The sequence below is a fragment of the Monodon monoceros genome, unplaced genomic scaffold (genome assembly GCF_005190385.1).
Source record: "Monodon monoceros isolate NGI ecotype Baffin Bay Population unplaced genomic scaffold, NGI_Narwhal_1 Super_Scaffold_15, whole genome shotgun sequence".
Taxonomy (NCBI): domain Eukaryota; kingdom Metazoa; phylum Chordata; class Mammalia; order Artiodactyla; family Monodontidae; genus Monodon; species Monodon monoceros.
This window is the reverse complement of record NW_021703771.1, coordinates 70299258-70312984: the sequence shown is the minus strand read 5'-3', so window position 1 is coordinate 70312984 and position 13727 is coordinate 70299258. Positions and strand designations below refer to the sequence as shown.

General features: G+C 35.7%; 1 protein-coding gene across 1 annotated transcript in view; it reads right to left on the bottom strand.

Annotated features, from left to right (window-relative positions):
- Positions 1–13727, bottom strand: part of ADGB (androglobin) — a 176251-nt gene that overhangs the window by 122561 nt on the left and 39963 nt on the right. The window contains exons 4-5 of the mRNA XM_029223879.1: positions 11745–11816; positions 9587–9796 (exon numbers count right to left, since the gene is read on the bottom strand). Coding sequence (XP_029079712.1) covers positions 9587–9796; positions 11745–11816 — 282 coding nt within the window. The remainder of the gene's footprint in view (positions 1–9586; positions 9797–11744; positions 11817–13727) is intronic.

Genomic DNA, 13727 nt, shown 5'->3' with positions numbered 1-13727 from the left:
CCACCAGGGCCTGGAGGAGAGGGGAATGAGAAAATATTGTTTAATGGATGCAGAATTTCTATTTGGGATGATGAAAATGTGGAAATAAATAGTGGTGATGATTGCACAGCGTTGTAAAAATACATACTGTCTCTAAATCGTACATTTATAATGCTTAAAATGCTAAATGTTATGTATAATTTACCACAGTAAAAAATAGCAATAGTAGCTCCCTTCTTACCCTTTGATTTTCAGGAAAAAAGTTTCAAAGGGGCTATCTGGATTCCTACAGAGGAAAAGTTTTAAGTAGCCATAAGAACTTTGTTATACCAGTTTAACAAGTATCACCTGCTCCCAGCTGATCAGTGATGACATATTTCAATACAGAATGCTTTGACTGCCAAACACTGTTGAACTGTATACTTTACATGGGTGAATTGTATGGTACGTGGATTGCATCTCAGTAAAGCTGTTACATAAAAATACACAAGGATGAATGTTCAACATTACATATCTAAAACATAATTTGAGTAAGGTTATAATAATCTTCACTGATATTAATACATTGGGTAGTTGTCTCCTTTAAATTTATGAGTAAATGAAATGTTATGTATACATAAACACAAATAATTTTTGAAACCTCATCATAGGGCATTGAATTATTATTGCATTTGGTATTTTTTGGTCACTGCATGTAAATGATGTATATTGGACATTTTTACTGAGTTTACTGTGTTAGTGCCACATAATTTTAAAAGACCATCACAATGTTTAATTATAGAATGCTTGTAAAGAAAGATACCTTTTTGTTAAGATAAACATAGATTAATAAAAGATACTTTAGAATACAGTCATGTTCAAATTTTATTATTTTCCATACTTCAGTTCCAGGTCACAATAACTAAATGGCTACATATATTTATACCCTCTTCCTCCTATGACCACCCTGAAAGGAAAATAAAAAAATTGTTTTATAAATAATAGTTCAAATCACAATTACAAAAGATCAAGAAAAGAGCAATCAGTGGACAGAGATTTCAGCAAAAACCTGAATGGTCATAATTATATGAATGCTATGGAATTCTGACTTCGCTTCCCTACTTCTACTGCAGTAATAGGTGGTACCTTCCCACTCAGGGTAGAGCTCTGACTTCTGCACTTGCTCTGAAGTTAACAAAGCAGTTTCTCTCCCCAGAAGAGTCAGTGGGAAGAACTGACTTCCATCCTCCTCCTGCAGTAAAGAGGAGGTGCCTGGCCTGGTAGAACCTATTGGAGGAACTCTTATTTCCACACCCTACCCAGGCAGTAATGAAGCACACTTCCCCCTCCTCAGGTGGTGATAAGGAGATCGTGAGATGGAGTCCTATCCTCTGGGTAACAGAATAGCACTATACAGGTGTTACAAACTAAATTGAGATTTGAAACAAAGCCCACAAAAGTGATCCAGGGTGTGCATTCCAAAACTAAACAGGCTGACTACTTGCTAAAATAGAAATTTTAATTAGAAACCACAGTCATAAGATATAACACAAATAATGTCCAGGAAACTGTCCAAAATTTCTCATCATACCAAAACCCAGGAACATCTCAATTTCAATGAGAAAATACAATCTACAGATCACAAAATCAAGATAACAGGTTGTAATTTTTAGGTAGGAACTGTAAATATGCTATTATAAAAATGCTCCAACAAGTAATTATGGACACTCTTGAAACAAATGAAAAATAGAAAATCTCGGCAAAGAAATAGAAAATATGAAAGAGGAAAAAATAGTAATTTTGAATTTAAAATTAAACAATAAACAAACAAACCCCTTAATAGCAGAATGCAAATGATAGAAATTAGTGAACTGCAAGTTATATCAATAGAAATTATGAGCAATAAGGGAGATATAGATTGAAAAAATAATATGAGCCTCAGGGGCCTGTAAGACAATGCAAATATATATAACATTCATGTCATTGGAGTCCAAAAAAAAAGAGGGACAAAGAATGTAGGGCTGAAGTAGGTTTGAAGGAATAATGGCTGAAAACTTCTCAAATTTATCATAAAACATAATCTTACAGATTTATAGAGCTCAGAATACCCAAAACAGGATAATTCCAAAGAAATCTACACCCAGAAATCTACACATGTTAAATTCAAAATCCTAAGAAACAAGACAAAGAAAAAAGCCTGAAAGCAGCCAATGAGAAAAGACACATTACCTATAGGAGAACAGCAGATTGCTCCCCAGAAACCACAGAGGCCAGAAGAAAGTAGCACACGATGCGGAAAGAAATAAACTGCCAACCCTGAATTCTGTACCGAGTGAAAATATTCTTTAGGAATAAAAGTGAAACAAAAACATTTTTAGGTAAAGGAAAGATAAAATAATTTGTCACCAGGAGACTGGCTCAAAAAGAGTGGCAAAAGGAAATTCTTCAAAGGCAAAAAAAGAAAATAAAAGTGGAACACTAGGAATAAAGAAAGAGCAAAGGAAAGAGTAAGCACATTGCTAAATGATAGAGTATTAGCTTCCTCTTGAGCTTTTAAAATTATTTTTGACATTTAAAAGCAAAATTTTTCATGAGGGTCTCAATATGTGTTCAAGGAACATTTAAGACAATGATTCTAAAGAGGGAGGGGTGTAAAGAGGCCTAAAAGGTAGCAGTTACATTCCAATTTAAGAGGTAAAATGTTGATATTAGTGGACTGTGATAAGCTATGCATGTATATTTTAATCCCTAGAGCCACCACTACAAAAAATTTATACAAAGAGATATACTCAAAAACACTAGGGATACTAATTCTAAAAGATGTAATACATGCACTCCAATGTTCATAGCAGCATTATTTACAATAGCCAAGACAGGGAAGCAACCTAAATGTCCATCAACAGATGAATGGATAAAGAAAATGTGGTACATATATACATGGAATATTAATCAGCCATAAAAAAATGAAATAATGCCATTTGCAGCAACATGGATAGACCTAGAGATTATCATACTACATGAAGTAAGTCAGACAGAGAAAGACCAATATTATATGAGATCACTTATATGTGGAATCTAAAAAATAATACAAATGAATCTATTTACAAAACAGAAACATACAGACATAGAAAACAAATTTATGGTTATCAAAGAGGAACAGGGGGAGGGATAAATTAGGAGGATGAGATTAACAGATACACGCTACTATATATAAAATAGATAAAAAACAATGATTTACTGTGTAGCACAGGGAACTATATTCAACATCTTCAATACCTATAACGGAAAAGAATCTGAAAAAAATATACGTATACATATATAACTGAATCACTTTGCTATACACCTGAAACTAATACAATATTGTAAATAACTATAGTTAAAAAAAAAAAAACACCAGAGATAAACAAAATGGAATCCTACAGAATGTTCAGGAAATGAATAAGAGGACAGAAAAAGGAAATGTATAAAATGTAACAGAAGTAACAGAGTAGACAAAATTGCGGACAAGACCCAATTGTATCAAATATAAATTACACACAAAATACACGAGTAACTTGGATATACTTATCAAAATTAAGAATTTGCATATATGTTGACAGAAAAATTACACATGTAGAAAGCTGAGAAAAGGCACACAAATGGGAAAAAATATATACACGAAGACGCTATTTTAGAGCATTGTTTGTATTGGTAAAACACTGGTCATAACTTAAATGTCTGTCAATATGAAATTAGCAAATACGTATTGAGTCATCTCTTGGTATCTGTGGGAGACTGGTTCCAGAATCAGCCACATATACCAAAATCTGGGGATACTCAGGTCCCATAGTTGACCCTCCTTATCTGAGGATTCAACCAAGGGCAGATCATAACCATAGTGCTGTGTTTATTGAAAAAAAATACACTTATAAGTCGACCTGGGCAGTTCAAACCTATGTTATTCAAAGGTCAACTATAGTTATTGTCATCTTTAAACAATGGAGTGCAAGGTAGATCAATAAATATTAGCATAAAAATGTCCGTGGTTAGGAAAAAAAATACAGAATGATGAGTACTGTATGATCTTACTGTCGGTATAGATTATATATAGTAGGTTTACATATATTTGTAAAAAAAAGTTTAGGAGGATATACAGAAATCATTTACCATGATTGTCTGGGTAGGCAGAGTCATAGGGAACTTCCACTGGCTAATTTAAACATTTTAACAATGTTTGATTTTTTTTAATAAAAGCATATATAATGTTAATAATAATGAACTGAGAACAAAAACATTTCCATTTTGGAAAAATGTAATTGAATGATGGAAAAATAATTTGTCATGGCATGTCACTGGGTGGGAGAGAGTTTGTTTCAAATGCTGACTGCAGGCTCTGCCCAGAGACTGTGGGGTGGGGGGTATGGGAAACATGACAGGTGATGTTGATGCTGGTGTGTTCTGCACCCCACAGTTTGAGCACTCTGAATTCTACGATAATATAGTGCTTAAAGGGTTAAGCACTTAATAAGTTAATTAACAAAGGTTAATCAGAAATAAAAGATAATATGTTTTTTATATGGATAGATAGATGGCAACAGGGGAAAAGTATTGGTCTCAAGGTGTGAGTTTCTCTGTTTATTCAGCGATAAATGAAAGCACTCAGAGAAAGGCTGCCAAGAGCAATACGTATCTAAAGTGGAGAGCGATAACTTAATTGCTTCTTGCAAGGAGCCCAAGGAATGCTGACATTGAAAAGCACCTGAGGAGCCCACATGTGGCCCAGTAGCAGTGTTATCACTGCCAGGTGAAGGAAGAGAGAAAACTTCTCTGTTTTATAATACTGTTTTTTATGCTACCCAATAAATTTTTGATTGATGTCAAAGAAACTTGAGGCTATTTACTTACAATCCAAACTGGAAAAAGTGGAAAAACTTTTACAGAAGAAACAATATGCTGGTGTAAAAATCTGAACTTTAAATGTCATGCCTAGAGGCTCTCATTGGTTGGTTTACTTTGAAGAAATGACTAAGGTGATTGCTTCAAGAGACAACAGGAAAGGGGGAGGAGAATATATGTAATAAGGCAGAGAAGGAAAAAATCAATGTCCAATAAGAAACAAATGAGAAGGTATCAATAAATGGAAGAAAACAAACAGTGAGGTGTATGCCTTAAGGTGTACAAGATGGGACAGTGGAAGGAAAACAGATGTAGGGTAGAGGATGTATCTCCAGTACATTATCCTGAATCAAGCAGTAGAGGGTAACAAAGAATATTCTTACGAACACCTTTCTTAAATATTTGCAGTGAAAACCAAAGGATATACATGTAAATAGTGAATTAGAATTGGAAGAGGAAAAAAACCAAAAATTAAATTGTGTGTCTGGAAAGGGACAAGAAAAGAAAGTAGCAATATACTTTATCTTGTCGGAAATAATTTACTCTAATACTTTATTACACCTCATCTGCAAAGAGGTGTTGACTCAGCCCCACCATCTGGGAATTAGGGAGAGAGAGGTAGAAATGTCTGCTCCTAGCCCAGAGAGAACAGATTTCTACCAGCCAGAAAACCAGGTAGCCATATCTATCACATGAACACAGCCTCTGAAACAGCAAAGTTCTTGTTTTGGTCCCTTTAACAATTGCATCTGTCTATCTATTTATTATCATTGCTATCAGTGCTCTTCTATAGCCTTCTAGGACTACAGTCCCAATTTTGAAGAATGGACCAAAGGAGAGGAGGACCAGCAGGACAGTGTTGTAATTTGGCTTGTGTGTATTTACTTTACAAAAAGAACTGCAGATTGGACCAACTGTGAAAACAAGAAATATATATTTGGACAAAAGACCTGGAAAAAGAAAACATCTATAAGGTAATAGCTTCTTATATATATTTCCATATACTAATGAATACACTAAGTGGATGGGATGCTGGACGCTTCATACTCAGTGCTACAGAGAAAAATGAAGCAGAGACAGGGGAGAGAGTGTCAGGGTTTCAGATAGGGTGGAGAGTAAAGGCTCAGAATGAGTGTCTGAAACACTAAACCCAGGAGATACTCGGGCATTCTAATACAGAAAGGTTGTTATCTATGTATTCCATATGTAACCAACTTATCATTCACATAAGAATCATACATAAAGGAAAATAGACCTCAATATTAAGTTACCCCAAATAAATCACATGTATATTCTAAGTGAATAAAACTTTGGAATGCATACTTCATCTGAATGAAAGATGAATCAAAATAAAATACTCAAGAGAGAGGAAACTGTATTAAAAAAAACAAACAAACAATGATGAGGACTAACCCTTTTATATAGAGAATAAGGGATAAATAATTTTAAATATGTGTTCAAAGATAAATACTAGAAAAAATGTTTACTCAAAAAACATACCTTTTATATATAGAATAAGGGATAAATAATTATAAATATGTATTCAAAGATAAATACTAGAAAAAACGTTTACTCAAAAAACATACCTTTTATATATAGAATAAGGGATAATTATAAATATGTGTTCAAAGATAAATACTAGAAAAAATGTTTACTCAAAAAACATACCTTTTATATATAGAATAAGGGATAAATAATTATAAATATGTGTTCAAAGATAAATATTAGAAAAAATGTTTACTCAAAAAACATATATACCAAGAAAACATTGAAATAAGAGTATTAGGTGGATTTTATTCTCAAAAACCAAAACAAACTATAAATTCATAATAATTAAAGCAATATGGTATCTGAATAGGATAAGGAAGATAGTGAAAGAAAATAGAATCCAAAACCAAACACAGTCAAATTGGAAATTAGTTTATGATAAAAGTGGTTTTTAAAATCAGTGGGTAAAAGGTAGAAGATTCAGTATGTAATGCTGGGGCAACTGGCTGAGGTTTTGGAATAAAAAATAAACCAGTTCTTCATTTCTCACAGTAGATAAAACAAAAGATCCAGACATTAAAATAAAACTAAGGGGAAATATTTTTTGTTTTCTTGAAACAGTATCTTACTTTAAATGATAAAAATTCCTAGACTCTGTAAAGAAAAACAATGACATAATTGACTACATAAAAATTACAAGTCTCAGTTGGGTGGAAGACACATAGCTAAAAGACCAATTTAAAAAATGCTTTCTTTATATTCACATATATTATTACCTACAACATATAAAAGAACACTTACAATTCCATAACAAAACTTTAAATAACCTGTTTTATAAGTAGGCAAGATATAGGCAATTTAAGAAGTATATAAAGGATGTACAGGTTTGATGGGATACCAGAAGAACTAAGCAAGTTTGGGCAAAGGAACCACAGCAAAGTCATATTTCAGGAGAATCAGGCAGAGCGTTGCCTATGATCACTGTGCATCCCCTCTATTTTTGCATCTTGACTTAAGAACCACTGTTGGGCAAGAGAGCATCTGGGAAGCCGATCATGTGCTTTTCCCCTGGCTCTACCAAGGGGCAGGAGGAAGAACAAACCATCTCTTTGGCTTCCACAACTGGAGGCAGCAGTGGGGAGAGAGAGAAGGAAGGAAAGAACACAGGAAAAGAGGGAAGGAAACTATAGTGCTGAGAGTCTACTATTTGTCAGGACCTTTGCTACGTTCTTTTACGTAATTACCACATTTTATTGTCACCTGTATTTGTACCATGATATATTACATGCCTGTTCTCTTGAGATAGGCGGTCCCTTTGCCTTTGCGTGCAAGGAACCCTGAGAGGCCCATATGGCCCTACAAGTGGCTCTAGAAATGCTGAGGGCCAGCAAAGCTTTCTGTCAAGTCTCAGTGAGCATGAATACGACCATGCACTTCAGTGATGAGTGCCAGCAAGTGGCCTGCAAAATAATTCATACGGAATCAGTTGAATCACTCAGTGCTCAGCAGTCTAGCAGCATCCCTCACAGGCCATTCCTCAGGTGAGACCAAAGAGGAACCAGAAGAAGCCACTGGACATGAGGTTCAGTCTTTCTGACTCCCAGACCTCTTCGCTCAAGGACTACACTATCACAGGTTAAATGACGGCAGCAGACTGACATTTCCAAATTGGACTAAATACATGAAAAAACAATTCTGAATCTAGGTAGGTTTGGGTTTCCGAGGAAGCAGTACAGTTAAAGAGAAATAAATCACATATTCTTTGCAAAATGGAATATAGTGTTAATAAACGTCGACCCCTATCCAGGAGAAAACTGGAAAAGAAGGAAGGATGTCAGGAAGCAGAGAGAGAGGAGGGTGATGGGGGAGAAACTAACAGCGTTGGTTTAATGTTCTGCTTATGCTGTTTTAAAGTCTTAATAATTTTGAACTTCGTCCCACCTCAAGTTTAGGCAAATGTGCAGAAGTGGAGCCTAACACCCAGGCATCGGACCTCGTCACTCCTCCCGCATTTCCCTTCCTTCTACAACCTGACACTGTCCTCTGTGTACCCATGCTCTTAATGCCATATCCTCCCTGTCACTCCTCCGAACACACTTAATACTCTAAAGTCTACTCAGCCAAACCTGCCTCCTGACTGGTAAACAGAGAAGATAACGGAAATTAGGAGGTTATGTTCTCTCCTAACAACGTTTTGACTTTCAAGGTCTTTCTGTGACTATCAAAAACAACAACACTCCTATTTTGGGTATCAGAAGCTAAGATTACCTTCTTTACCTTCCCACTGTGGTGATCCTATTAATTCCTAAGCATTGGCCTTTCAACAGTCCCCATCCCAGGAAGACAGATGGCTCCGGCTCATTAAGGAAAAAGTCATGTTCTTAGAAATACAGAATGGAATGATCCCCTTTCCTCATGCCCTCAAATGTTCAAAAAGATTCTTTCTCTGTGACCAGGACCAACTTCATGGGTATGTGACCTGTGCAGTCACATGGAGGCCCACACTCAGAAGGACCTCATGCTTTGTTTAAAGTGCTGATACCACTGTCTTGAAATCCTTAACAATTTTTGAACAAAAGGCTCTGCAAATCATGTAGCTGGGCCTGCCTGTGACTCTGGGCCTTTAGAAAAGAGCATTCATTCCACCATTAAGAACCCAAAGGTGTTTAATGTAACCTAGCATTGCTAAATGCGGTGTGGGTCTATTTTGCCGTATTAACTAAGAGGTTTTGAATTTTCTATTTGTGCTTCTTACTATCCCATTTGCTTCTTTTCAGGCAGAGGTAAAATACTTCCTGTGTCAGAGTGAGATTTGCTAACACTAAAACACATCTCAAGTTCAGGACAAAAAACGGATCAGATCAGGCCTGTCAGTAGCATATACCAAGAGAGGACTGGACCACGCTCAAGCTCAAGCTCTCTCTCCTGTCCATGACCCTGATGCCACATCAAAGAGGGGAGAGCCCTGTGCGTCCACCTGCCTACCCAGCCCGCCTACCTGGGACGGGTGAGGCAGCAGAGGGCCACCCCTCCATGGTCCTCGCAGCATCAGTTTAAAAAGCACAGGGGACTGGCATCACAGGGGATACAACTGTGTTGTTTTTAATCTCAAATTACATATGCAGGACACCCCCCCAGTAGATACTCAGCTGATAGCCTTCGTAAACTGCCTCATCTGCTACTAGCTTCATTATCGGCATGTAAGAAAACTATATTTCAATATGAGAGACACACAAATTTTTAATGCATGTGAACACAAACTTACCATCCAGTAAAGTTTCACAACATACTTTCCATAGCTATTGAACAAGGGAACGTGACCCTTCACAGCCTTGCACAGGGAGTAAATGTGTTCCCAGGGCTTCCAGACCAGAAGAGGAGGTTCCGCTGCAGTCCCTTTAAAATAATTGTTCAAAGCACCCCCATTGAATATCTTCCACATGGCGTAGATTTCGCTGATAATCCATCTCATCAGCTAGAGATAAAAACCAGTAGTGTTCATTAGTTATCTTTCAGTTGTTGGCACTGTAATTTGAAAGGGGGTGGGGAGAACAGTTGAAAATCTACTTTCAGTGGTAATGTTAGATTCTACATGTAGTATATCCCACATTTTGATTTCTGACCTACAGAATGGTCATAGATCTTGCTTTTATCTTCAAAAAATATAGTCATAATACAAGCTAAAAAGTCTTAGCTAAGAGCTGTCTTCCAGAGTAAACGTCAGTGATTTGACATTGACCTCCATATTAGTTGTGTGCATGTGTGTGACAGAAAAGGAGGGAGGAGAGAGGGAGACAATGTTTCTGAGAGCAATGATGATTTTATTTTGGAATTAACATTATATAAAGGATTGAGCTACTCTTCTGTAAATGTTGAGAAGTTTGAGAAGGAAATGATCCCTTTAAGTCTATAAAACCAATTAGACAAGCAACGAGACATAGGAAAGAATTAAAATTACACACACACTTTACTCTAAGTCTCATATTCATGTGTTGATCTGCAGGTGCAGAAGTGCTCCAAGTAAAACTCCCAACTGCAGGGTTTTCAACAGGCAGCAAGGAACAGTGGAGAGTTGAACTTCAGAGTATGTTTTACTGCCTGGTTTGTAAGGAGATTAAATACTTGAGACTAACATCATAAGATTTATGTTTTCCTTAATTTGGTTATCTAGAAAATTTCTTAAAGTTTGGTGAAATTGAAAAAGACAAATCAGATATCCTCCTGTATACCTGGAGATTTTACTACCGAATTATTTTATATTTCCTTTGTGGAATCTAAAATATGACCCAAACGAACCTATCTGTGAAACAGAGACAGGCTCACAGACATGGAGAACAGACTTGTGGTTGCCAAGGGGGAGGGGGATGTGGGAAGGATGAAGTAGGAGTTTGGGCTTAGCAGATGCAAACTATTATATACAGAATGGATGAACAACAAGGTCCTACTGTAGAGCACAGGGAGCTATATTCAATATCCTGTGATAAACCATAATGGAAAAGATAAAAAAGAATATATATATATATATATATCTATATCTGAATCACTTTGCTGTACCGCAGAAATTAAGACAACATTGTAAATCAACTATATTTCAATACATAAATATTTTACACTTCCCTTGAGAAATGATATACTAAAGTCTACGTAGGTTTAGAATTCATAAAATAAGCGTATTTTAGACTAAACCATAAAACATAAAACAATTCAGAGATAATTTTATAGTAATCAGTAGAACCTGGCTGAAGAAAAAATATTTTGATTTTAATATTGGTCAAGATGTTAAAGATCAGAAAGACAAAATGTTTAAATGGATAATGACTATGCCCCACTCCTCTGACTGGACCTTAGGAGAAAATAATCAAAAAGCCTGTTTCTGATGTAACTACCTTAGGGGAGTGGAACAGGTCTGCTTCTGATGGATAGAACCCCGGGTGGAGAGTGGGGAGGTGTGTTTCCACGTGCTGTAAGACTGCTGCACTGAAAATCTGGTTTGTTTCAATGAGGTGTTGCATTTGAGCTGTATCCCCTGATTTCTCCACATTAGCAAGCCAAACAACACCGAACACCTTACTCTTGGACATGATGTAGGGCCAGACTGGCAACAACTTTATGTCAATTGCTAGGCACATGGATCCAGAGGAGAAATGCCTAGATGGTGTGTACTGGGCTACCCTGGTCCATGGGCGGGAGAACAGGGGCATAAGCAGTGCTAATATTAACATCTTCCCCACCTGTTCTCCCTCTACTCAATTAAAGAGCCTTCTCTTCCTCTTTGAGTGTCTGGCTTATGAAATATTCAGTTATACCAGAACTTAAAGGTGAGCAAGACAGCAATGAAACTGACTGACTGGGAATTGCTTAAGGGCGGGTCCCAAAGGCATTCTGCAGCCAGGCTTTTCTTAGGTTGATACTTCCCTACTTACCTCACTGCAGAGTAAATGCTCATTCGCTGAAAACAAGTCAAACAGGATTTCGTTTTTCACAACCACTGGAGCCTGAAATATATATATATACATACATACATATATATATATATAGAGAGAGAGAGAGAGAGAGAGAGATCACTATTTAGGAAAAGTAAAGGAAATGTAGCTTAATGAAACAGTTTCATGTGCTGCAAACAGGCCAAACTCAATTTCATTTCTCACAACCAGAGGAATTAGAAGAAATTAAAAAATAATCATATTATTCTATAAGATAACACTGTTAGAGCTGTAGGTGACATTAATTTAATAATGTAATACCTATAAAATACAGTATTTTAACATATAATAAAATGTTGTAAGATATAACATATGCAGATAAATTTAGCATGCATAAACTCACAAACTGAAAGTTTAAAACCTGATTTGAAATTTAAATTAACCACTCAAGTTAAACCTGAAGTTTAGTTAACATCTGGTAGCTAGAAAAATGTCTTCATCTTGGATAAAAAATATTAGCTGAGACAGCTTATTAAAATCTTGCTCAACTTTAAATATTGCTATGTCTTTTAAAGTTAATATGGTGGTCATTAATTAATTGGTATATATCTAAGTTTGGTTTTATATTTAGACCACCTTTTATATTTAGACCAAAATATGACTTGTAACAGTTTTTAAAATTAGTTACAATTAATATCAACCTTATATATTTAACATATCAAAATAAAATGAAAGTTGCTTTGATTAGCAAACTAGATTTTTTTTTTTTTTTTTGCAGTACGTGGGCCTCTCACTGTTGTGGCCTCTCCCGTTGCGGAGCACAGGCTCCGGATGCGCAGGCTCAGCGGCCATGGCTCCCGGGCCCAGCCGCTCCGCGGCAAGTGGGATCCTTCCAGACCGGGGCACGAACCCGTGTCCCCTGCATGGGCAGGCGGACTCTCAACCACTGCGCCACCAGGGAAGCCCCCAAGCTAGATTTTTATAGAAACTAATGCCATCAATTACTCTCAATCATCTGTATTACTAGCATCTTGAAAACTCAATAAAATATTTTTATATGTCTGAGAAAAATTTACCTAAAACTGCCTTGAAGGCCTGAATTGACTCTTATGTTCATAATTTATAAACATAATTTATATAATTTATAAAATTACATATATATAACTTTATGTTTATATATATATTATTCTGGTTTGTCTGATTGTGATGCAACACTTCTAAAATGCCTATACCTTTCAGTATGTACCAAATGCATTAAAATTGACTATAGATTAAATACGTATTAGATGTCTAAGGTTTGACGGGTTAGACAATAGTCATCTGCTGACAAATGAAAAGGAGGAACTGACAGTTTCTAAAAGACAACAAATATGAAGACAGAGGTCTCTGCAATGGTATTTTAGCATCTTTATCCCCTATACCTATACCTGGGGCAAGACAAAGTTTTAGACATCTTACATCCGTTTAATATAATCAATATTGAAGGACCTGGGCCACCAATATCTGGTTCTTAGAAATAAACCAATCTGATTATTCACTCTGCTCTTAGGGCTTGTGAACCCCCTTGGGTGGAATGGTCCATGTTGACTCTGATATCTGAAATTTAGGCTTTTAAGTTTTTTAGTAAGTTAGCTTCTCTTTGACTTAAATCATGTCCTTTGATTTCATATTTTACTTAGTGTTCTGGGGTATGTTTCTAGTGCTCTTTAAATTGTGGGTTGCAATTATTTAGTGATTCATGAAATCATTTAATGGGTCAGGACTATATACATATATATATATACACACATAGATATATCTATAAGATGTGTCAGGAATATATATATATATATATATCTTTATATATGTGGACTATAATGAAATAGAGTAAATTTCATATAGAAAGGTCATTATTGTTTTGTAATATTTTTGTCTAAACTTTATATATGTCCACATATATATATATATATATATATTTTTTTTTTTTTTTTTTTTTTTTTTTTT